This window comes from Parasteatoda tepidariorum, chromosome 1 (genome assembly GCF_982258835.1).
Source record: "Parasteatoda tepidariorum strain Cologne lab strain chromosome 1, Ptep-v5.0, whole genome shotgun sequence".
Classification (NCBI taxonomy): domain Eukaryota; kingdom Metazoa; phylum Arthropoda; class Arachnida; order Araneae; family Theridiidae; genus Parasteatoda; species Parasteatoda tepidariorum.
The window spans coordinates 23,931,456-23,958,660 of record NC_141755.1 but is presented as its reverse complement, the minus strand read 5'-3'; the positions used below and the strand labels follow the sequence as shown (position 1 = coordinate 23,958,660).

At 29.8% G+C, this 27,205-nt stretch overlaps 1 protein-coding gene and 1 long non-coding RNA gene across 3 annotated transcripts in view; both read left to right on the top strand.

The window, feature by feature from the left end:
* The window catches only part of LOC107439535 (glucose dehydrogenase [FAD, quinone]-like), a 37,158-nt gene extending 26,183 nt beyond the window's left edge, over positions 1-10,975 (top strand). Inside the window, exons 12-13 of one of the 2 annotated variants that reach the window (XM_087160333.1) lie at positions 3,533-3,720; positions 10,699-10,975. In XM_087160333.1, the coding sequence (XP_087016459.1) occupies positions 3,533-3,671 (139 nt within the window). In that variant the 3' untranslated portion in view covers positions 3,672-3,720; positions 10,699-10,975. Of the gene's footprint in view, positions 1-3,532; positions 3,791-10,698 lie in introns of those variants that run through there. The other variant, XM_087160332.1, reaches the window with a different exon arrangement.
* A 3,345-nt stretch (positions 10,976-14,320) lies between these two features.
* LOC139425509 (uncharacterized) lies at positions 14,321-24,154 on the top strand. Its single transcript, XR_011636707.2, has 2 exons — positions 14,321-14,587; positions 23,549-24,154. It is a non-coding gene; the product is annotated as an uncharacterized LOC139425509 (long non-coding RNA).
* Positions 24,155-27,205: the final 3,051 nt, after the last annotated feature.

Below are 27,205 nucleotides of genomic sequence, written 5' to 3'. Positions count from 1 at the left end.
CCTGGACCTCAGGTTTTAATTAAATAATGAAATATTTCAAATGATAAATTGATAATAATTGATAAAAGTTTGAGCTAAGTACAATGCAATACTGCTGAGCTTCAAAACTATTTTAATTATGCAAATCCCGCAACATTAGTTATAGAAAATAATCTAACATTAATTATAAAAAATATTTAATTCTTTTGGGTTAATATTTCAAAATTATGGAAAAGAAACACAAAAGACCTTAATATATAGCAATTAAATAAAATACACTTAAAAATATTATCTATTGCTATGAGATTTCACTTGACTGCTACGCAGTCATAAATTTCGCCATACGCACACATATGCCAACCTGTATGTACTTGACTGCATTATTCTTAAGTATTAAGTAAGTATAAATTTAAAAGCTTCATACAAATCACAGAACTACTAAGTAAAAAGAAAAGTAATTATTTTTGGAATAACTAAATTATATAATATTTAAAATTATTTACGTTTTCTAGCTCATGGATTTAGCATCATTTTTCAAAAACCACTTCTGTTTAAGTGAAATTCTACCCAAATAAATTACATGTTCTGCATCGATTGGAATTCACAGAAAGCTTAAACGTTTACGAATGTTTCAGTGGGGTAAAAGTTTAAATTTTTTATAGCGTGTTTTCAGAAGCTAAGAAGCGAAGGACCACGTATGTGGACCAAGGTTATGAAGAGGTTAAACTAAATTTTGTCAGCAATGTATTTGTTTATTTTTGACTGCGAGGGAGACAAAATGTGCGGCCCTCTATAGTTCGTCTAAAGTAAGAATTCCCCTAGCTATTTATCAGGACCCGTGGAGGTGACTATGGCAACGAAGTATAACTATTTCAAGTAGGGGTGTGGGATCACTGTTTAGGACAGATTTAGGCTCGGGTCCAAAAGGGAATCTTTTTTTCTCGGTCTATTGTGTTTGTCCTAGAGTGAAGAGAAACTACCCTCCCTGAAATGCGCTATTCTTGTTTCCATAGCAGCAGATAGCCTCAGATTTTGTGGCTGGGGGAGTTCTTAAAGTAAACAAACTATAGTTCTGCACCAAATATTGCAAGTTAGGCTCATAATCCATTCATCCTTCCCATATTTATTTAAATCAAAGTGATAATCTTTTCTCATATGAGCTTAGTAGTATTAAATACTATGTAACACTCTACCTTGTCTTTTATGATCAAATGTGAAACTTCGATAGTCTTGTTTATCAAGCTTTAATATTTCGAGGCTGGTTTAAGAAGATATGAGCACACCTGCAGCTTAGCCATATATCAAGAGTTCGAGCTCTTTGTCAGACTGTCTGCTCCTTCTATCAGATGGGAAGGCGGCAAAGCGTGTTAACACTCTATATAGCTATTTTTTGTATCTTTGTAAAACCTGATTGCTTTCGGTAAAATCAAAAGGCTAATTTTGAAGGTTGAAGGGGCAGATCCATTGTTTTTTTTAAAACATTTTTATTTATCTAAAAGTATTCAGGGAGTTTTTAAAATTACCGTGTCCGAGGCCTTTTCATCTCTTTGTTAAAGAAATTAGGACTCTGTAGTGCGTGTCACAGTAATATAATACTTCATTGGTTAAGACAGGCACTGCTATTTCTTACATCAATGCTGAGTGCTCATTTTCACCCAGACCTTACTTTTAGACTATAAGCACATTGTTAATACTTTGATCCCCGATCAATACTATCAGTTATACCTATAGATATTCCATTGCTGTTAACAAAGAGAACGGAGCCTTACATTTTTTTATTTTGCAATTTTGTCCCCCATTTAGTAATCTGTTGCTTTTTTTAAGACTTTCTTTTGATGGTGTGCGCATGCGTAACTTGTAATAACTTTTTTGATCACTGTGTTGTTAAATAATATGTTTGCCAGATACATGAATTATGAAACCGTTGTATCGGAAAATCTAACACTTCATCCTATATTTGAAGTTGTTTTTTGCTAGAGATGATGTTAAGTCTATTTCAAATTATAAGTATATTTATAATAATATTTCGTAATAGCTGAAGTTAATTTTTTTGATTTCATTCGTTTTCTATCTGAACTAAATTTATAATGCTTTCATAATTAGAATTTCTTGTAGTTAGAGATAAATCTTTCACAAAGTGAAAATTGTCTGGTATAAATATTTAAAAAGTTTTTAAATACGACTTTCTCAATTATAAATATTGAAATGAATTTTCGCAATAAACTAAAGAATATTTTTTTTAAATAAATTCCCATATTATTAAAATTAATTTTGCGCTTATGAATTAAAATAATTATGTAAAACTAGTAGTGAAGTAGTCTATTATTAAGCAGACTTTGCTTCACAACTAAAAATATTAAATCTATTCATTAATAAAATAAAGCTTATTTAACTTCGTATTTTCCCATTCTTTTTTAACCTCAACATATTTACTAATTTAATTACTAAGCATATTAATTTTACTAGTTTACGTTACATTAATTATATGTAGAAGTTTTATATTCTATTTTTTATGAAATCTATATTTTTGTTGTAAATTCATTTCATATTAGACCAAAGTAAAAATATAAGGAGTGATCGAAAAGTATGGGTACTATCAAATTTATTGTTAAATATGCATCACACAAGATATAAAAAAAACATGGAAGATAATTTCAAAATATCCATACCATGATACCAGATTCAACTCTCGTCAGTATCATCCCCCCTCCTGAATATAACTTTAAAAGTCATAAATAGAAAACTGCACTTTATGTTGCAGATTTGGATTTTTCAGAAAAAATTATCCCAATTTTGTTTGCAGGATGTTGCATTGCTCTAATCTCACTATGAAATGGACTGCAAATTGTTCAAATCTCGAGAAGTACCTGTCAGATTAAATAAGTAAATTATTAAACAGGTTTCATACTGTTTAAAACAACTATCTACTGATACTAAACTCTACTCAATTCCAGGAATCACTCCAGCTTCAGAAAATGGGGTGGAAGTCGAGTTATGAGTCATTAGATAGATTTTCAAAATAGTCATTAGACTTATAGTCATTAGATTTTCAAATGAGTCATTAGATAGATTTAAAACAACTATCTACTGATACTAAACTCTACTCAATTCCAGGAATCACTCCAGCTTCAGAAAATGGGGTGGAAGTCGAGTTATGAGTCATTAGATAGATTTTCAAAATGTCAAATGCGACTGCTTTTATTTAAGCTTACATGTATTATAAGTAAATTAAATAGTCTGCACCCTGTTTTCATTTTACAATTAAAGCTCCATCTGTGAACCAAAGTAGGCAACAAGTCAAATGGGAGTGCCTTTTCTGGAAGACTCAAACCTGCTATACAAAAAAAAAAAAAAAAGATTCCCATTTAAGATTTTGAAGTTGCTTAAAGTTTAAGATTCCTGTTTAAGATGTTGAAAGGGGGGAGTTTGTCACAAATGAATGCATCTTTAATGAATCTTGACTTTTTGACTTTTAATCTGATGAGTTTTTCTAAAAATATTTGACCATTTTGATACTTTTCTGACATACTGTTTAAAAATGATTCTCTTTTAGAGTAAAGAATATAGAAGGACTTCGTGTGGTTGATGCTTCAATCATGCCCATTGTACCGTCAGGAAACACGAATATTCCAGCCATAATGGTTGCAGAAAAAGCAGCTGATCTCATTAAGCGAACCATCACCTGTCCATAGGCATCGTGGAATCGGAGATATTGGTAAAAAGGAGTCACATACTGACAAAGTAAAGAATGAGTTCACCTCTCTGTATTGGTCATTAATAAATCATAAAATGAATGTAATAGATATTCAAAGATAAGTTGTTAAAGTGTATTTATATTTATCTTGCATGCAAATGATTTGCTTCATAATAGAAAAAATGCATACCGTTGGAGAGGCTTTATCATGGAGCACATCCTTACATGTTCCAATCATAATTTCATTCGAGCCTTTGCACCCAACTGCTCTCAAACTCTAGTAGCTGCTGTGTCTGTACATTTTACTACAAATTCATCATCAGTTTTGAAGATATCTCTTGCTTCACTTTAACCTTTTTTTTTACTCAAGGACTTTAGTACCGACGAAAAATTTGGACATGCCTCCTCTGCTAGGGCACTTGACTCATCGCTTTTTTCTTCTTTTTTTTTTTAAAGAAACAAACAAAAAGATTTTGATAATCATACTTGTTTTTAAATAAAATACCCAAATTGCATAAATTTCAGAATTCTACTATTTATTATAAAAACAAATACTGATAATGAATGTGACTCACATCACTATTAAAACACAACAAAAACAAAACAATCACATCAAAAATGTTTAATCGAAGTAAGTCCGGTAACATAATTTATAGTAAAAGCACTACCAGTGATTCTCGCCGCCTGTACTCTTGACCTATCGCGCTTATTTGAAGGAAGGAATACCATAAGATAATTTTTTTAAAAATGGGGGCAAGGATAAGGATAAGTCGATTAAAAAGGGATGGAGTGAGGGACATGCGGAAATCATTCAACACAGATTTGTACAAATATAAGTATTTTGGAATATATATATATATATATATATATATATATATATATATATATATATATATATATATATATATATATATATATATATATATATATATATATATATATATATATATATATATATATATATATATATATAATCATCAGTTCTATTTTAAATATTTTGGAATATATATATATATATATATATATATATATATATATATATATATATATATATATATATATATATATATTCCGAAATATTTAAAATAAAATTATAGGTGGCACCATGTCTGTTCTAAACTCTTCAACTTCTATTTTATTTGATATACAATCTATAAAATTTTACTCTTTATTAAGTTGTATAACAGAAAAAAATTAATAATTGAAATGGTTAATTTGAAATAAAACTAATTGTTTTACTAGCCAATAACAATAAAACTTTTATCTGCGTACCTTTATTGGTGCTTATGTTTTCTGAGTATAATAATGCTTTTTTCATCTCTCTGTCTCATACGCTCTTCGACTTATATCCGTTTTTGAAAACTGCGTCTCATGTTAAAAGTCGTGGACCACGATGGACAAGACTGCCTCGATTTTTTTTAACACTTCAGTGCCTTAAACAATAACAATAATAAATAAAATTGCGTTAGGTGTTTCACATTTGCTCAATCCTCTTTAAATCTTGAACTAAACTTGATTCAGTTGAAACAAAGTAAATTAAAAAAAACTAATTTATTCTCATAATCTAGCATCGATATAATTTTGACGTAATTTACCTTTCGTAAAACCTATATTTTTCTGAGTGCAATGATGTTTATCGCATTTGCTCTATTTTAAAAGATTCTTGAATAACGATCATTTTAGTAAACTGTGTCCCCCCGGCAGAGCTCTTCTAACTCCCTAAACTAGCTATTCTCCTAGGAGAACGTGAAAAAAACTAAAAAGAAGGCGTTACTAAATCAAGAAAACTCCATGAGGAATATTATTAAAAAATTTAATTTTCTGAAAGAAACCCAAATATAATACAGTTAGACATAAATATTAAAATGCACCTTTACACTGGTATAAATACCCTTAGAATTAAGATTGCACCAGTACTGCACAATAATTAAGTTATTTTAAAAACAAAATTATTACTTATTAGTTTCCTCATATGGCATGACTTAGAGAGTAAAGTTTTTCAAAATAAGATTTAAGATTAGAAATCGACAATCTAAGCTTTTTTTTCCATATTTTGCTGCGATCTATTGTTTGTTTTCAAAGCATATAAGCATTATGTATCTTTGGATTTAGTTTTTTTATTTTTAAATAAACTATGATGATAATTGAAGAATATTATAAAAATTTGTAAAATTATGTTATAGCAATATATTTCAGTATAAAACTAATTTTTGACTAACTTTCAAGTTTTTTTTTTTATCAAAGTCGTAATGTAGCTTTTGCGTCAAAGTACAAGTAAATTGAATTAAATAGAAACAATCGAAACTAATATTACCTTTATATACAGCACGATTTTAGAGAAAATTATTGCATAAGGGGGTGAGGAGAATTGTGATTGAAAATCAAGTCTCAAATATCAAAAGGTTCAAAAACTCTGACCACGCAGATAGAGGATCGGAGCATAGTTTTTCTTTCTTTTTTTCTTTTTAACGATTCGATTGAAGTGCTGCCAAAAGTAAGCATAAACAAAATTGCATTGGTCTCTCCGATTTTTTTGAAAATCCCTGCCAATGCATGATTTACATGTTTGTCTTAATAAAATAGCAGAAACGTTTTAATTTCACTCAGCTTGCCAACTACTGAATTAAAATCACCTATATTTCCAATACAGTCTTGATATTTCGTGCAATGTAAAACGTAAATCACTCCCACAGCAGTTCGTTGTGAACCATGGGGCTATGGAGGTTAAGTCTCTGCAATTTGGTGACAAACGACATCCCGGTGAACATGAGGTCAGTATTGCTCATAACTCACCTTTACTTCCCACACAAGCTGTCATGCATCGATGTAATGCTCGGCGGGCTTCATGTCAACACTGAGGTTTGAATCCCGGACTTCTCAATGGCAACTTAGTGCCAATAATCACTGAGCCACACAAACACACACCAACATTTAATCCCGCGCCTTATCGGTTAATGGTTAAGGTTGGAAGACTAGAAAAATGAGAAAAAATAAAAAATAACAAATAGAAAATAAAAAGAAATATAAAATTTAATATATATATATATATATATATATATATATATATATATAAAGATATATATATAATATCAAATGAATGCTCAAAATGAAGGAAAAACAAAGAAAAATTATAGGCATATGTGGACTGAAGAAAAGATTATATCTTTTTTATCTTTTAAGATTATATCTTTTACCGGCTTTTTTTCCGGTTTTTTAATTAACATTTCATTATTATTATTTTTTTTTAAATAAACTGTTTGTTATTTTTTATTTATTATTTCCCACCCCCCTTTTTTTCATATGTCTATAATTTTTCTTTGTTTCATTCTTCATTTTGAACTTATCTAATGAGTGCTGTTTACTTGCAGCTTAAGTGCAATAAATGAAACTTATTGTTTTTCTTAACTTTCTTAGTGTTTTCTTGTATTTATATATATATATATATATATATATATATATATATATATATATATATATATATATATATATATATATATATATATATATATATATATATATATATATATATATATATATATATATATATATATATATATATATATATATATATATATAGTTAATCCTTGATAAAAATTACTTTACGAATAATATATTCCCTTACGATTTATAACATTTTGAAACTGTATACGGTTCTACAGTTTAAATTGTTAAATAAGCTAGGAACAATCTTAAATGTCATGCTGCCATTTATAAAGGTAACTAATTTGTAATTCGTAAAGATCTTCTAAAAACTTACCCGTATATTTACAAAAATACTAATTTATTTTGGTATCTATTAAAAAAGTCATTTAAATTATGTAATACTGAGTGAAAAAAATTTTACATGACATTTTCGCCTCAATTACTAATTTTTTTCTCCGCATTTTTGTCTATATTATGCTAAATCTTGAAATACTTGAAATGTTATTCAGTTAAGAAGCAGGACCAGGTGATTGAAAGAGTTGTTTAGTTTAATGATAAAGATCATTTTAAAAGTTTGCATTTTTTTTTGTAAAAGATTAAGTTAAAATGTTTGAAATTATGATATGTTAAGCAACCAATCAATAAAAGAGACATTTCATAGTAGATGATAAGAAATTTTTGTGCAAGTCATTATTTTAAATCTTGACATTTTATATCATTTGTAATACTATTTAACGCTTTAATGATGATATAAATCTTCTAAAACAAATTTAGCTTCCTATTTAATTTTTTTTTATATAAAATATTAATGTTTTCAATCACAGAAGAATAATTCAATCAATTGTAAAGAAACACTTGTGTTTAAATATTCATCCATGATGGATTTTTTGTTTATACTCCGATTAACGTGCATGACTTTTTTTAACGGATATGATTAGCAGTAAGACTTAGATGATAAATAGACTTCCGTTTTCACCTTAATGCGGATTAAAAGACCCCATCTGAAACATAGAATAGAAATCCAGGAAAGTCTCGAAACTTTTTTTTCGCAATAGCATAACAGTAATATAGTCGAATAATACAAATAAACTAACATTAAATGATAAAAAAATAGGAAATATTAAAATAGCATATTTACTGGTATCTTCAACTTAAGCACGACTTTAGAAGTGCAAATAATTTTACCTTAAGTTCTGCTTTACATATATTGATTTCCTCAAGCTGATTTTATTTAAAGTTATCTATTTTAATTTTTATAACCTGCGTTGAACAGCCGACACAATTCCAAGTTTACGAATCTCAATGATCAGCTTCGTAGCCACGTAATTTTGAACCAAACCCAGAAGACAAGGAAACTCATAATAAGGGTTAAGGAATACTCCTGCTTTCACACTATAAGTTGTTCCATACTAATTTTTAGCTTTAAAATTTATTTTTAGGATTGTTATCGAAAATGAATTAAAAAAAGCATTTTAGGCTAGCAGAAATGACGAAGTTATCTAGACCCCAAAATATCTCCCCAGAAATCAAGTTATGGAAATGCACACTCCAAGAATAATTCATTAATATTTAATCCGTTCAAGAGCATTCATCAGGTCATGTTATCATATATTAGACGAGATTTTCCGACTCCAGCGGACCATGATCACACGAACGTGATTTCTATCTAAACTAAACTCAGTGGAGTGACAGCCCATTGAGGGCCAAGGCCTACTGTGTCCATCTCAGTTTCCTTGTTCTTGGGCTCTGGAGTACAGAAGCAGATGTTCCAGTTGGGTGGTCAGTTGAACGCGAAGCCCCCAGTGTTTAATTCACAAGCATGCTTGGTGCTCATTTATCGACCCACCGAAGGGATGAAAGGCTGAGTCAACCTTGCCCGGCCCGAGGATTGAACCCAGGACCTGTCGCATATCTGGAACGCTTTGCTTCACTTTTTAAACGACACAAAATGGCGATTTGTGTCAATCTCATTTTGCGGGTACTGAACTGGCTAAATGGGTAAAAAGGGAAAAAAATTCAGAACTTGACGAATTTTTATGGAAGCTAAAAATAGAAATGAGAGAGGAAAAACACAAAAACCTGTTTAATTTCTAGACTCTTATCTGAGAAATTGGGGATATAAAAACAATTGTTAGAAGTACCTTGTCCTCAAGAATCAACTGGCAATCAAACTGGTTTTGAAATTTTTATAACGGCCATCTTCATTAGAGAGTTGTTTTATTTTTTGTCGTTTTTACTATTTTCCCAGCAAAATGTTAATTTTAAACTCCTAGTGCATACCTTTTTTCTGACTTTATTTTTTGACAATTAATCTGGAAATAAACACTAAGGGTGGTGATAATGAAACACCATCAATAGCTTCAAAAGCAAAATTTCTGTTTTCTTGCCTTGCACAGTTATGATTAAGTTGTGCAAGATTGTCTAAAGATTTAATCAAAAAAATATTGACTGAATATATAGTGTAAGTTTATTGATATAATTCACAGTTCTAATAATTTTTATTCATCCACTATTTAAACTACATGCGTGCCAGGGTTCCCTATGAATTGAAGAGATAGCAAATTTTAAGTAAAAAAATATGTTGCTTGTTTTTAGAAACTGATCATGAAGTGTTCTGATCAAAATTTGATACACAATCTGGTCAAAATTATTCAGACACCCATGTTGACCATCATGGTATAGGGGTCAGGGATTCGCATGGATCCCTTAGTTGCTGGAAACATAAACTCTGAGAAGTAGGTTTAGAATGCCTGACTTCCCAACTATATGGCAATATTTTGAGGAAGGTCCCTTTTATGTACACATAAAAACTTGCGCCATTACTGTTTGACGAAATGATCGTTTTAAAACTAAATTAGCCTTCTCAGACTTCCAATTTAAATTACTTTTAGAATGAATTATAATGCAAATTATGTTGTCAGCCAAATCGGCCATCATCACTCAACAGTGATGGGCGATTTGGAAGTCAATTCTTCATACCACCTATCAAAAATTAGTGAAAAAATTTCCCAGGCGTGTTCATCAGACTATCATAGATATAAAAGATAATCAACATATTAATATATACATTAGTATTTTTGGCCGGATAGTGTATCTATAGTGCTTGGATATTATTTGCTGAATCAAGGAATATGCTTTAATAGTTAGTTTATTACTGCTTGAATATCTTTGACAGAACCACTAAAAGCATTGGCATGCAAATTAATTACAAAAATAGTATAACAGGTATAAGAAACTAAGAGACACAAGGCTGAGATCATATGAAATATTCATTGATCAAAGCTATTACATGTGCTGAGATTAGATGATATGTGAAAATGTCACAAAAGATGTTCAAAGTTTCCACCATTGCTGGTGATGCATGCGTTACACCAGTGTTTCCCAAACTTATGACTAAGGCCCGGATTTTGATGACATTTGCATTTTTTTGCATTTTTGGAAATTTTTTGTCCTTTAGAGCATTGTTTTAGATTTATAGGGCATTTTTCATTAAATTTTTTGACTTATTTTGCATTTTAAAACATTTTTTCAATTTTTGTTAATTTTTTCCAATTTTTATTATTTATTTATCATTTTTTATTATTACACTGTCTTTCAAACAGTGAAGAAAATCTCTAGGATATTAACAGGTGAAGCAACATCTTTTCAAATTGAAGAAGAATTGTCAGTAAGTGAGACCGTCTTTTTCAAGTACGCACCAATAACATCAGTAGACGTTGAAAGAAGCTTCTCCAGGTATAAAAATTTACTTTCAGACAAGAGACGCTCGTTTACATTTCAAAATATCAAAAAAAATTTAATAATCCAATGTAATTCTGATATTTAGTAATATGAGATGGAAGTTGTTATATTCATTAAAGTTTCCATACAAAATGAAAATGTTTTGGAGTCAATATATTTTCCTTTTTTTTGTTATTTTAGGATAAAAAACATATTTTTCAAACTTTAATGAACGTAGAACAAGTATTGCATTGCTTTATATTTTTTGAAATGACTCATAATAATTTTAAAGAGTAAAACATTATTTTAGTTCAATATTTTTACTTTAAAGTCATGTCATAAGGCATTTTTAGCGCAATTTTTGCATTTTTAAGGGCATTTTTCGCCCTTTTTAAAGTCATTTTTTGCACTTTTTAAGGGCATTAATTGGGATTTTTTAGGTCATCAAAATCCGGGCTCTACTTATGACTTTTGCGTACCTTTTCTGAATTTTTCGCACCGCTGTGTGCCACTAATAAAAAAAGTTAATGCATTTTTTACTATAAAAATTAACCGAAAGTTAAAAATCATAACTGGTTGTTGACACCAGTAATTATTAACTGTTAACTCTGCAGAAAATAGCCAATAGAAAAATGCGTAATTGTAAATTTTCACAGCTAGCTTTGTTTATAAATAAATTTTTTTTAAATTTTCGCTTGTTGCCAGATATTTCACATAAGAACGCGCTCCCCCGCTGAACTTTTTCTGTACCCCTGGGGGTAAGCGTACCACACTTTGGGAAACACTGCGTTGCACCATAGAGCCATGAATTGGCAGGTTTGCTCAAATACACCTGGATCTTGTTTGATTTCTGCAGCAGCACAGGTGATTTATGCAACTACATACTTTTCGGAATCCAAAGGTGTTGGGCACTCAGCATTTTACAGAACACCCCAGTTAATCCATGTTACTCAAATAAAAGATCGTGGTGGCCAGGGGACCGGTTCAACATGTCTAATCCATTTTGTGAACAACAACATTTAGCGTCGAACGATGACGTTTCCGACTATGGGTTGCTATGCAAATCTGAATCTTGGTGATGTCCCTTACTTCCTCTTAAAGGTTGTCCCGATAATCGTGGGACACCCTGTACATTATTGTTTTATCTAATATCTATATTAGGAAGGAAATTTTACAAAAGGGATTTCAAATACTGAAATTATAGCAATTATGAAAAAGAAAAACTATATAATACTAGACCTAATTAATGACTCGATATAATGTAACACTTGATTAAGATTTTAAAGTCATTATAGGAAAAAGTAAATATTCTCTTTTGATATAAATGAAGAATTTATATAAATGAAGAAATTTAATTCTATTTATGAAGAAGGAAAATATTCTATAAAAGTACTTTTGTGGAACAGTACAAACGCAAATATTAGAACTTATTTATTTATGTAACAAAAGTGTATGTCAATTTTCCACTTTATTCAAACAATAACAATGATTCAAAACCGGAAATTTGTTTCGTTTTCTGAAGCTAGTCTCAATTTTCCCCGCATGTTTACGCAAGTATAACTTCGTAATTCATTGAATAAACGGAATAGCTGAAGCAAAATAATATATACTTGAGAAACAATCGACAAATTAGACCAAAACACTAATTAATAAATTATAAAAAATCGTATTAATTAATAATATTTTTGATTTTGTGCTATGAAATTTTAAAAAAATATTTGTGTTTTTATACTTTTATTTCTTAAGAACTTATAAATTAATCTCGTAGAAATTTTAACTTTGATTTTTAAAATTACTTTGCTAAAGTAGTGTCAATATTTATACTATTTTCAATTCAAAGCATTTCCTATCATAATTAAATTAAATAACAAAAAATTACAAAAAATAATAAATTTTTCATGGAATGGTGCGTAAAAACATGATTATTTATTCAGAATTTATTTAAATTGTTTCATTTCTTATTTTCTTCACTCTAAATATCTATATATTATAATACATTATATCCAATATATATAAAAATATTGTATGTCATCATATCTATTTAAATGTAATATTCAATTTTCGAAAAGTTTAAAGAAAATACTAAGATTATCAACACAAATGATGTAGATAAATATTAGATCTGCATTATTATTTATTAATTATTAGAAACTTATACAGTTAAATGTAGGCGCTCATTTGAGATAGGTAAATTAGTAAATACGCTGTAAAGAAGGAAATGTTTATTGAGAAATCTAAGATAAATATTAGATAAATATTAGATCTGCATAATTATTTATTAATTATTAGAAACTTATACAGTTAAATGTAGGCGCTCATTTGAGATAGGTAAATTAGTAAATACGCTGTAAAGAAGGAAATGTTTATTGAGAAATCTAATGCATTAAACTGCGTCAACTAAAATATTATTATTTTTTGTACTGTAAAACAACTTGTCTGCAAAGCGTTCACCCTTATACCATTCATACCGTTCACATACGGATGAGATTGAAGCATAAAAGTCACAATTACAAAGGACAAAACAGTAATTAACTTCATAACAATAATTACATCCAAACCTAGAAACTCAGCACTGTGAGGTTCCAGCTCATTTATCATACAAGCATATAGTTTACTTAAATAAATCGTATGAATCTTATTACTTAAAAATTAATAATTATGTTTTTTACAATATTTTAAGGTTATACAAAAAATATCAAAGCAAAAAATATACACAATTAAATCGTAAATATTTATTTATTTATAAATGAATATTATTTTTTCATACTACCAAAGAATTATGCATTTTATATTAAAAGAAAACATTCAAAATGTTAATGTGTTTTTAAAATAGTATTTAAAAGTCAAATATATATATATATATTTTAATATATATACTATATATATATATATTAAGTCAGATATATATATTTTAATTATATTAAATATAATTGCACCGTATTGAGTTACTCAAAGTGATTTTAAATAATTAAGACTGTTTCTAAAAAACTTATGAACCAATTCTTCAAACAATAATATTCAATTTATTTTATTATATTCAATTTATTTTATTAATGGTCAATTTATTTATTTTAAAGTGTTTATATGTAAAAGGAAACGTCTTCCTCTTAAAGTATTTTTAGGTGATATAAAATGAAAAATTACCAGTTTGTGGACTATAAGAAAAGCAACAGCTTAGAATAAATTTTGCTCAATAAGAATATTCGTTCAGATTAAATGCAAAACATTTTAAATCTTGTCACTGATGTTAAGGTTCAAAAAAATAACGATTGCTTAAGATTTTAAATGTGTACAACAAACAAAACATTTCTTAACCTCGCAACAGGAAAAATAAGCTTTTTTTTTTTTTTTTTTAGTCTTCAAATAAATTTAGCATTTGAAAAGGCTTCACACTGTTCTTTTTAGCTTTTCCGGATGTTTCATCAACAGCTTTTCCGATTGGTCAACCTACATGTGACGTAAGCAAAAGAACATTTCAACCCATCAACGGTTTAAGGGGCGCCTAACTTGATACTTCTTTTAATTTCTTTAAACAATAAATTTTACCGACAAGAACCCATTTTCTAGAGTGGGTGACGATTTTACATAATGTTTTTTTTTCTCAGAGGATTATTTCTTATGGGTCAAAAGAATTCTGAAATGCTAAACTGAAGTGCATTAATATAATTGGTTCAGGAATGACAACTGTTCTGAACTCTGTTCCTTTTAAGATTTGTGTGTTTGAAGAAGTAACAGGTGACTAAATCGCTGCGTTAATTTTTGACTAAACAGGTAAGATTTTGCATCTTGCTTTAGGTCCAAATTATTTTTTAATATGAGTGATTCCTTACAAAGTGTGGTATTCAAAATGAGTAAAATATTATTTATGAATATATTTTTAATACTAATTACCAATGCAATTATTTCGCACACTAAATCACAAAAGAAGCTATAGTAAACATTTCACGCATATTTGAAGAAATAATTATTGTACTGTTAATTAAAGCAAGTTAAAATGTCACATCTGTTAATCATCTTTTTAATATTTAAAACATGATTGATGAAATACTTTTTTAATACCAATATTTAATACAGTTAATCTACACACTTTTGACTATCATATAATATACTTTATCACCTACTCCTCACATAATTGATGAAATAATTAATTTTTATGTTAGCTCACAATTTTTGCATTTTTTTGTTACCTATAAATTCTTTCAAAATAAAATTAACAATGCAAAAATATTGTGCAATTTATTATTTAAATTATTAGCTCAAAAGTATTATTTTTGCTTTACTTTTAATGAAACAGTACTACAAAATATCTTACAAAAATTACATTATTAGCTTAATTTTTAAATAATTCATTATCTTTTCATATTAAGAACAAGTATTTTTAAATTTAAGTGTTGTATAAATTATAAATATAGTTTCACTTTTTAATGCTTTTATGATCCCTCTTGCTCCCGTCAAAATGACAAGGTGAAATTTCGCCCTCTATTTCTCGTGTCTGTGATATTTCGGGGAAGGGGTGTTCAAAAGGAACGCGTCAAAAAGATGAAAGCAATCTATTTCTCATACACAGAATGATGTTTATTTTTTAAATATATACAATAGACTGCAGTATCAGACTATTTGTACTGTGCTTTTCTTTTAAAAAAAACCATAGACATCAGCACTCATTAAGCATGTAAGCTAAACCCTTGTTTGACCCCTTAATGTTAATTTTACTTTTTGCATATTTCACCATGTCTCGAATATTCTCAGGAACTATTCGACCAATGTTGTATTTTGCCATTTTAAATTACATTTAAATGGCAAAAAAAAGCTTTTATTTTCACTTAAAAAATTGAAATCTATGTAAATTATAGTTAAAGCAGCTCGAACAGTGGCAGGAAAATGCATAGGAAATTAGATGCTATTTTTGAAGAACATGGGTAACAAATTTATGTAATTAAAAAAATGAATTTACTTATTGTGCATTATATGCTATGCAATCAAACAATGTTAATTCAGTTGTATATTTTTAAAAAATAAATTTTATTTTTCCTTCTTATAACTTCTTATGTAACTTCTCATAACTTCTTATTCACGCTCTAAACACATTTGCACACTTGTTTATTCACACTTGCAATACATACTTTCAATAAAAGTTTGCCCACTTGCAATGAAATGATTTCATTTAAGATTATCTTCCACAATATAATTAACTTCAAGATCAACAGTGCTGTAGTTAGGCGCTGACCATGAGGTTCTCCAGCCAATGTTGGAGCAAGACGCAGATTCTGCGGGTGGATAATTAATACTAATCAGTCGAGTTTTCATGTCGGGAAATGGAAGGATGTCTCTGGTGGGGACATAAGATGGCCTCATTCCTTTATTTATCCTTTCTTCCCTATTATCGTTGTAAATATCATATGTTTGTTATAGTTATTTTAATTTTCATAATTTGTTTAGTTCAATATATAATTGTTTAGTTAGATGCTTTCAATGGTTGATTTCACCTAATTACCACACCGATAAAATTATAGTAATTATTCTTAACGAGTATACAATTAATTGAATAGGTCCCTCACTCCTCTGTTCTTGAATTATCAACCAGCACAGTTAAAACGCTTAAGGCAAACACATGTATACCTGTCAACTTTTAATCCCTTCATTTATGATTTTTCCCAGTGGTATTAAAATGGAATTAAAATTTTCAATTTTAAACAAAAAATACGTTGGATTTGAAAAAGCTTAACTTGAAGATCATGATAGTAACACATACTAATATATATGCTTAAATTTTTCAAGAATAGTGGTGGTCAAAATGATTTAAAAATTAAGCTCTTAAAGGAAAAAAAAATGGTATATATTTACTACTTCTATAAATATAAAAAAATTTTACGCCAAATGCGTAAGAGTTGGCAGGTATGCACATGTATTATTTTTCTATGCATATGCATATATACACCGATGAGCCATTACATTATGCCCACCCTGCTAATAACATGTAGGATCACCTTTAGCCTTCAAAACTGCTAGCACCCGCCGTGGCATTGATTCCACAAGGTGCTGATAGGTAGTCTGAGGTATCTGGTACCAAGCGCTCACCAACTGGTCCTGCAATTCCCTCTCATTGCGAGTGGGTAGCGTGGCAGCACGAATTTGGTTTTCTAAGTAGGACCACAAATGCTCTATTGGATCAAGGTCAGGTGAATTTGAGGGCAAAGACATGACTTGAAAGTCACTGGAATGTTCCTCGACTGTTCGACCCTTATGACATGTTGCATTATCCGGGTGGTCATAATGTAATGGCTCTTCGGTGTATGTATATATATATATATATATATATATATATATATATATATATATATATATATATATATATATATATATATATATATATATATATATATATATATATATATATATATATATATATATATATATATATATATATATATATATATATATATATATATATATATATATATATATATATTTACCGGCACAGTTAAAATGCTCAAATCAAGTTCGTGTATTATTTTTTTATAAAAATTTTTTTAAATACTTTTTGTTGCAAATATGCTCAATTACTATTATTTTTTCATTGCACGAACGTTAATATTGCAATTTTGTAGCGCTGAATACAAAAAAACATTTTTGAATTCTACGCAGTCACTAACGAGATAAAAAATGAAATAATTGTTTGTAGAAACGCTATATAATCTAATAAGATGAATTTATATATTTTATTTATATATTTGCATTTTTTAAACATTGCATTTCAAATTGGAAAAACAAAATTTTCTTTCGAAATTCTCAAAAGCATTTGATGTCTTGTTTCTTGTTCTAATTCGCAGTGCTAAAAAAAAAATCAAGTTCAGGTTATTATTTAAGAGCAAAAACATTTTCAATTGCCTTTTTCTCAGACTTTTAAACAGCCTTCTTCCATATTGGATCACTGAACGAATTATACAGTCAAATTTTAACTATATTTACTAACACAAACAAACGAGTCAAGCTGACGCAGAATTTTATGCAGATTGATTTATAACTTTTCTTTTGGACACAAACTTGCGCATATAATTTCCCCCCTTTCCCTGTATGAATGTTTCTTTACAAGCACTATAACCTTTTATACTTTTCAAAGGCGACTGACTATTTTACATTTCACGAATTTCTTAAATAAAAAATAAAAGAAATTTGTACTCATGCTTTTAAAAAGTCATTGCATTAAAGGTCACTCGTTGTCACATTATTTTAGCAAGGTAAAAAATGTAAACGCTGTCAAAAAGCTTTCTGTTAAAAGTTCCAAAAATACTATAACGACTGTTTTTATCCTTACACTATAAAAAAAAAATCCGGATCAAATTTGCTGTAAAAAGCACCTACACTCTGACATCCCGTAATTTTTACAGTAATATTTATCGTAAAATCACTGAATTACCGTAGTTAACTATAGTAATACTCTTTTGAATTTATGTTTCAAAAAGTAAAGAGAAATATGCAAATGCTTTTATGCCTTAGTTCGTTCTCAAATTTAATTGCTTGTTTGCTTGCTTTCGTATGCCTGTTTAGGCAGAGGAGTGCGATTGTTCTTGTTTTCCAGTGGCGCCATCTATGGCAAAGAATTCAACTTCTGCCACACCATACGTCACACCCGTTTATAGGGCGGACCCATTCATACATCCATTCATTCATCCACACATCGTAATTTTGATCTGAATCAGAGAACGATCGATCTCCAATCCCGTACCCCCAGAGGTATTCATTTGTTATGTGAACATTGAGGACTTTGCGACTCGACAGATTCAACGTGCATCAGTCATCATTTACTACTCGGGGAGTTTTCGGCCTGCGGGGCTCGATCCCACGATCTCTCGGACATGAGCCCAGCGCTTTCCGACCAGACTATCCCGGCCTCAAATTTAAGTAGACTATATAAATTAAAGGGCGAACCTTATTCTCTCTGAGTTCGTCATCTACCTTCGCATTTCATTACAGATTGCCTTTCTCACTGGTTTATGTATTTTTCATCTAGTTTTATACAAAAGGTGAAATTTTTAAAAAAAATGCAAAGTCATTCAATTTATAGGCTTTGCGAGTAGATCGATATAAATTTCAATGAAACTTGGAAATTATATTTCAAGCAAATAATTTACGAAATTCTTTTTTTCTTCTTCATATTTTTGAATTTCAGTGCTTGGAGACACAACGGTTTTGAATCCTGCGTTCTAATCTAAACTCATGAAAGAAATAAAGAAGAAAACAAAGGAAACTAAACAAACTTAAAAAAAGAAACATAGTCAATTAAAACGGCGCATCCTCCCCATTAATTTTATAGCATCATTTATTTTAAAATACAACTATCATTGAAGTTGAGTGAATTGATAATTAAATTAAAAATATTCTAATCTAACTTTCAATATATACAATCTAATCTAACTTTCATTTTATGCCTAACTGGTTGAGATTATACACTGACAAGAAACGGATTTTCATTCAGAAATTTGTATACGTGTAAGTTTTCATACTTCTGATAGTAGATTCATTTGATATTTGAATGAATCGTTTAAATTACTTAATGAGAGATCGAAATATTAGTGAAATAATAAATGACAGAATTACTTACTTACTTACTTATCCTCTACGTGCCTTGGGCACTTAAGGCCTCCAGCATATCCCTCCAACGCCTCCTGTCTTTAGCAATAGATCTTGCTTCCTCCCAGCCAGATATTCCACATTCTTTTAATTCGCCCAAAAACATGCGCTGGATGGTAAGTCTGGGTCTTCCTCTTGTTCTCTTACCATCAGGGGCCCATGTAAGCGCAACAGATGAAATTTTTTCTTTGGGCATTCTAAGGATATGTCCGAGCCAGCTCCATCTTCGTTTTTTAATTTCATCTTCGATTGTTTTTATTTTAGCTTTCTTTAATAGATTTTGATTTGATACTTTGTAAGGCCAGAAAATTTTAAAAATAAATCTTAAACATTTGTTTTGAAAGGTTTCTAATTTTTGTATTTCGATCTTAGTCTGTTTCCAGGTTTCTGCGCCATATAATAGTACTGCTCTAACAATAGCTTTGTAAACAACTATTTTTGTCTTTATTTCAATATTTGACTCTCTCCAAAATTTATGTAATCCCTTAAAACATGTTCTTGCTTTGATTATTCTCTGTCTAATATCTTCGCTACTTCCACCTTTTTTATCTACAATAGAACCTAAATAGCTAAATGATTCTATGTCATCTATTTCGTGATTTTCGATTTTAATTTTGTCATTTTTCTTTTGATTTATTCTCATTACTTTAGTTTTCTTCTTGTTCATGAATAAACCTACACTATTTGAATATTTGTTGAATTTGTCTGTTTTAAGTTGAAGGTCTGTACATTTGGATGAAATAAGTACGATGTCATCAGCAAAATCAAGGTCTTCTAAAGTAGTTGTGAAATTCCACCTTATTCCTCTTTTTTCATCTTTCAAGCTGTTTCGCATAATCCAGTCTATCACCAGTATAAATAAAAATCCCGATAAAACACATCCCTGTCTCACGCCAGTTTTTACTAAAAAGAATTCAGTTAATTCTCCATTTACTTCTATACATGCTTTGCTGTTATCATACATATCTTTGATTATGTTAATATATTTTTCTGGTATATTATAAAGTGATAAAATTTCCCATAATTTCTCTCTCTTAACTGAATCAAAGGCTTTACTGAAATCAATAAAGTTTAAATATAAAGAGGTGTTAAATTCTAAGCTTTGCTCAATGATATTTCTAAGTGTGAAGATTTGCTGCATTGTTCCACTTCCACTGCGGAAACCTGCCTGTTCTTCTCTTAAAATTCCATAAATTTCATGTTTTAGTCTATTCAAAACTATTCTTCCAAATATTTTTCCTGGTATGGAAAGTAGGCCAATGCCCCTCCAATTTTCGCATTTTGTTAGATCGCCTTTCTTGGGAATTTTCACTATTACTGCTTCTTTCCATTGTTCTGGTATTCTTTCATTTCTCCAGATTTCATTGAAGAGCTTTTGCAACTGTCTTGTAGCGGTTTCAAAATCTGCCTTAAGCATCTCTGCCACGATTCCGTCTCTCCCTGCAGCCTTCTTTGGTTTTGTGGCCCTCAGGGCACTCTGTACCTCATCCAGCGAGATATCTTCCAAAGAAAAATCTACAGTAGATGCTACATTTAATGTAACATTTGGGAGTTGCTCAGAATTTTCAACATGGTGTGCGTTAAGCGTATCTTCAAAATATTCTCTCCATCTTTCTTCGATCCTCTTATCCGTAGTAAGTAACTTATTGTTTTTGTCTCGTACTGCACATTGCGAATTAATGACAGAATTAGTAAGGTAATAAATTCATGTGCAATGAATGAATAAATCATTGAATCCATGAACTAGCGAATTGATGAATCAGGAAATCAAAGCATGAATAAAATAATATGCAAGTGAATGAACAAAAAAAAATTTATGAATTTATTAGTGACTGACCAAATAGATGAATGAAAGAATAAGTCGGTCAACTTATGACCAATGAATAAATGTTTTTAGGAATCAGGAAATGGAATCAGGAAGTCGACAAATTTTCAAATCGGTAAATGTACAACATTAATAAAATAGCAAAAAAATAAAACTGATTCTTCTACTTGCTTATTCACTTAGTCATTAATTCCCAGCCTCATTAATTCTTTAACTTCGGCGAGATATTGATTCCCTGACTCACTGTTTTGCTCTGATTAGCAGATTCATTGATTCTCATAATATTGTATTTGTCATATCACTAATGCGTTGATTTAATAATTCGCTTATTTTCTTATACAATTAATCGATGATTTCTTTTCCTTGATTATTCCAATTAGAGATTTTTAACACGTCAATTCACTGATCCTTTGTTTATATCCCTCATTGTTTTGTCGCTCATTTGTTGATTTTTTATTCGCTGATTCAATAATTTTCTGATTTATTAATTCACTGATTTAATTTCTCATTGGTTTATTGAGTTGCTGATTCATTCGCTTAATCCATTGATTCGTTGAGTTATTATTGATTTATTGGCATTCTTATTCGTTCATTCTCTGATTCCGTCATTTTCTCATCCATCGATTCACTGATTCATTGATTGTCAGATTAATTACTTTTCCCATTAGTTTTCTCATCTCATTCTCAGATTTTTTTTGTTTTCATTGGCTTTTTTGGTCGTCTTAACTTATTCGTTTTTCCTAATAACTTAACATCAATTTTGTGAAACAAATTTCCAAACTGTTGCACAAAATTCTGTTTTATTAAATAAAATTGCTTTGCACAATTATACTAACAAAAGGTTGCGTCACGAATTACTCTGCATATCCTACAATATATAGATATTTGGTCATAACTTGTAATACAATTATGGGTTGCTTTAAAAAAAAAATTGAAAAACTATAAACATATATAAATTTAAAACAATTTAAATACTTGAGGAAATAAAGGGATAATTTCAAAATAATAAGCAAAAAATTTCTTACCAAAAAAAAAAAAAAAAATAACGCCTGTTTTTATCCGTTCCGTCACAGCCAAACCGCGATGACTTTAATAATTTTTTTCCGTCCAATTCACACCGCTTTATATAATATTTTTTCTCTCGTTTGATTCATATCGATGACTTTAATATTTTTTTCCGTCCTATTCACACCGCGATGACTTTAATATTTCTTTCCGCCCTTTCTATTCGCCGCGTCTTTTTCACAACGCCTCTAAACTGCTTGGATTTGAATGTGTGTGTTTGCCTCATAAGTAAGATGATCTTCGAAGAAATGAAAGAGGTTCAACCGATTCTATAACGTAACAAGCTCTGTTTATGCGTGTTAAAGAAAGGGTAAAACCTGTTCGCACGCTTTAGAACCGCTTTTAGTTTATATACAGAGCAATGATGAGGCAGCATTGTGATGAAAATATTTACGCTTCCCACTGGCGGTTCAGCAAATGGAACGAAACTGAAAGAATATTTTACTTCTACACACTATTTCCCTATCTAATAGCATAGAAAGGACCGAGATAGCCTGGTTGGTAGGGCACTGGACCCATGTCCGAGAGTTCGTGGGTTCGAGCCCCGCCGGCCGAAGACTCCCCGTGTAGTAAAGTGACTGATGCACGTTAAATCTCTCGAGTCGCAAAAGTCCTCCATGTTCCCATAACAAATCAATACCTCTGGGGGTACTGGATTGGAGATCGATCGTTCTCTGATTCAGGTCAAAATTACGATCTGTGGATGAATGAATGGATGTATGAATGGGTCCGCCCTATAAACGGATGCGACGTATGGTGTGGCAGAAGTCGAATTCTTGGCCATAGATGGCGCCACTGGAAAACAAGAACAATCGCACCCCCTCTGCTTAAACAGGCATACGTCAACAACAACAACAATAGCATAGAAAGACTGGCTTTGCTACGCAGAAAAAACTGCAGGCTAATATACAACTTTTCACGTAGAGAACCGTCAGTGGGTTAAGTTCAGCTAGTAGTTGACTTATCTACGTCACTGAATAAAAAATTTGAATAATTGTCCATCATATGTATCAAACTATTTTTTTTTGTGGGGGCATATAACTTAGAAATCAATCAAGTGACCTCAAAATAAAAGTAAAAAACATATTCGAATTCTGTGCTTTATTTATAAATAAAATTTAGTTTTATGCTGCATCAGACACCTATTTCTTGATAGTTTATTCTCTGTTGTCGCACAAGCTAGTTACTGAATATTTCTTACTCTATTTCAGCATAATTCTGTGAGCAAGTTTAATTCACCCACCAGAAATGCTGCTTTTTGTTTGTATCTTCACGATTATTTGCAGTTCACTGATATTTACAATAGCCGACTGCTGGTCAATGGGAAATATGGAAATGGAAAAATCCACCCCTATGCTGTATCAACGATCGGTATTCCAACCCAGTCAGTTGCTTCCAGCCATCAGAAGATCCAAACAACGCAACCAGGATGCTGAAGACGCTGTCGATAAACTAGCTACGCTGGATTATCCAAAGCGAGGAGTATCCCTTCTAACAAACAGAGATAGCTTCCTTTCAGATAAAAATTATGGATCAAGGAACAGGAAATTCCGTAATATGATCCAAAGTGGACGCCCACGAGGCCATCCTTTAAGGTGGGGTTAATAAATAAAAGCAATACAATAGCTGATTAAAATGTATGCAATATTCATAATTTTGGAATGCAAATGTAAATTTATATTTTAGCGTTTGAAACACTCTGTTAGATTATTACTATAGAAAAAGTTTCTTGAAATTGTTTGTTGATTTTTTTAAAAATCTGATTGTCAATTTTCTTACATTTTCTGCATTTGAATAATAAATGATAAAGTTGTGAATTTTTTCCTTCAAAATATTGATTATTTTTAATACACTATCTAGTCAAATGTATCCATCCCATCTATAGCATCATCATGTAGGGGTGTTTTTCATGGTTTGCCCTAAATCCCTTAGTTCTAGGGGATGGAATCTATCAATTTAGAAATGTGTGAGGGCATTCTGGACAGTGCTGCTCATCCAATTCTATAGAAATATTTTGGGAAAGGCTCATTGCACTTCCTGGTGAATAATCGTTCCATCACGCATCTTTTCATTCACGCAGCCATGGTTTGACGAAATGAGTGCTTAAAAAATAGGAGTTCTAAAACTTTCTCAGAGCGTCAATCTTAAATACCATTTTGGACTTTTGAGACAAATTAGAACGCAAATTACCCAGCTAAATCAACCATTCTCAATGTCAGTGCTCACTTCAGTTGTGATAGAAAAGCTGAATTCAATTCTTATGGTCATTTATCAGAAACTGGATTAAATGCAGGTTGCCATTGATGCAAAAAGGAGACCAACTCCATATAAACACTTTGTTGAGTAGCAATTTTATTCAGAAACTTGCTCATGTCACAGGCTATTATAGTGTATTTAAACATGGAAGTTAAGTAGAATATTCTATATCGCCCTAGGTTTCATGAATTGAAATATATGATTCAAGTTAACTCAGCAGTTAACTTGAGTTAACTCAGCAACGTTTGGGCATGGTAAGACGAGCTGTTTCGTCACCGGTCAACTGTGTGTAATATATAGTTATCTCATTCAAGACTCTCCGAAGTCGTACCATTTGCTGCCCGAACATTTTGGTTGACAGTTTATACAGCTGGTTTTAAATTTATACAATAATTAACTATCAGTTAGAGGGGTAGAACTAATATAATTGTGGGAAAAACACTTGTTTTTCAAAGAAAATATCTTGAGCAGACAAAAAATTAAACATGTAATAATAATTCTGTAGTGTTGCATACATTGTGAATTCTTTTTTTTAAAATTAATTCTGTGAATCTAAAACTGTGTGTTATTAATGATGTAGTATAGGAGAAGTTACTATCGTTCGATTCGATAACTTCGTGAATTTTCTCCCGATATTTACAAAGCCTTTACAGTATGCAAAATATTAATGTATTTTTAATTTACGTGGAATATTTTTTTTCAATTGTTTAAAAAACAAAAATACATTAAAATAAATCATGGTTCAATCTCGCAGTTAAACTTTGTATGTAATTAAAAATGATTTTTTTATTGTGCAATCAAAAATGATTTTTTTATTGTGCAATCAAAAACTTTGTATGTAATCAAAAATGATTTTTTTATTGTGCAATCAAAAACTTTGTATGTAATCAAAAATGATTTTTGATTTGTGCAATCAAAAATAATTCTGTCTAAAGCGAAAACTAAAATTGTAAAATTGTGCAGTTAAATTGTGAAAATAAAAAAGTCTAGGATGACGCTTTAAAGAATGTCGCAACTGGAAATAATGCAGTTTTAACTAAGTTCAGCTTAAAATTGTAAGTAGAAAAGAAAAACTCTGTGAACCACAAATTAATAATTTAGTTTTAAATATATATATATATATATATATATATATATATATATATATATATATATATATATATATATATATATATATATATATATATATATATATATATATATATATATATATATATATATATATATATATATATATATATATATATATATATATATATATATATATATATATATATATATATATATATATATATATATATATATATATATATATATATATATATATATATATATATATATATATATATATATATATATATATATATATATATATATATATATATATTTCAGACTTTTTGATTTTAGATAAGTTTATGAAAGTACAAACGATAAAAATTATTCTGTTTAGCTATAAATTTCTTACTTATCCTCAGATTTGCAATTAAAAAAAAAAATTTTTTTTCAAAAATGCTCAAGTATGCTTCATTTACTAAGGTCAGTCATAATATGATCTTTTAAAAAAATAGCACAAAAATGCTTATGAGGAAAACTATAGCATCATTGAACAAAAGCATTGAAAAAAAAATATAAACTCTAAGTTTTAAATAGTCTATATTTTGAGAGATTTCATGAGGTAAGTATCATTTTTTAAAAAAAAAAAATTCCGATTTTAATAACACATTTAAAATGTGTTGATTTATGTCCCAATAAATTACAATTAATATCCTGATGAATTAATTTGTTTAATCAGAGCTTAACTGTACTAGGCTTCCTCGACATTTAAAAGATCTTTTTATTGTTACTCAAACCATGAGCTGCGCTTGCTTAATTGTTTCTATACATACTAGCTCATTACCTAAATTTTATCTAAGGAAAAACCTCAACGGTATTAATGCTAGTGTTACTAACCAAACAAAAAATTATTATTTTTATTACATAGCATATTAAACATCTACATTAATAAACGCGCCCTAGTTCCCTTAGTAACAAAAGATTAAGAAATATCATATTAAGGAAATTAAGTGTTGTTGTTGTTGTTTGTAGGCCATTAAGGCAAAGTGCTTTCCAGTGGCGCATCTATGGCCGAGAATTCGACTTTTGCCACACCCATACGTCACGCACGTTTATAGGGCTGGCCCATTCTCCAATCTAATCAATCATCCATAGATTGTAATTTTGACCTGAACCAAAGAACTATCGATCCCCCATTCAGTACCCCCAGAGGTATATTAAAAAATGAACTTGATTGATATTTCAATATTCTGAAAAGCGTCGTTTTTACTATGATGGTGTCTTTTCGTGAGAAAAAAGTACGATGTTTTGAAGCAGATAGCTTCAACCATTGTTTACATTATAGGGCATTACCATCATACAGAAGCAACATTTAGTGACAGTTATATGTAATATGTGATATTTAAGTTACTGATCTAGTTCAGCCCTGATCATACAGATCAAATTTGTATTTCAAATACCAACCTACTTTACCAACCTATCTCAAACAGTATTCCTTTTATGACAGTTTATTCTAGTATCAGGAACCGATCAAGACAAATTCAGACCCAAAAGCCCAC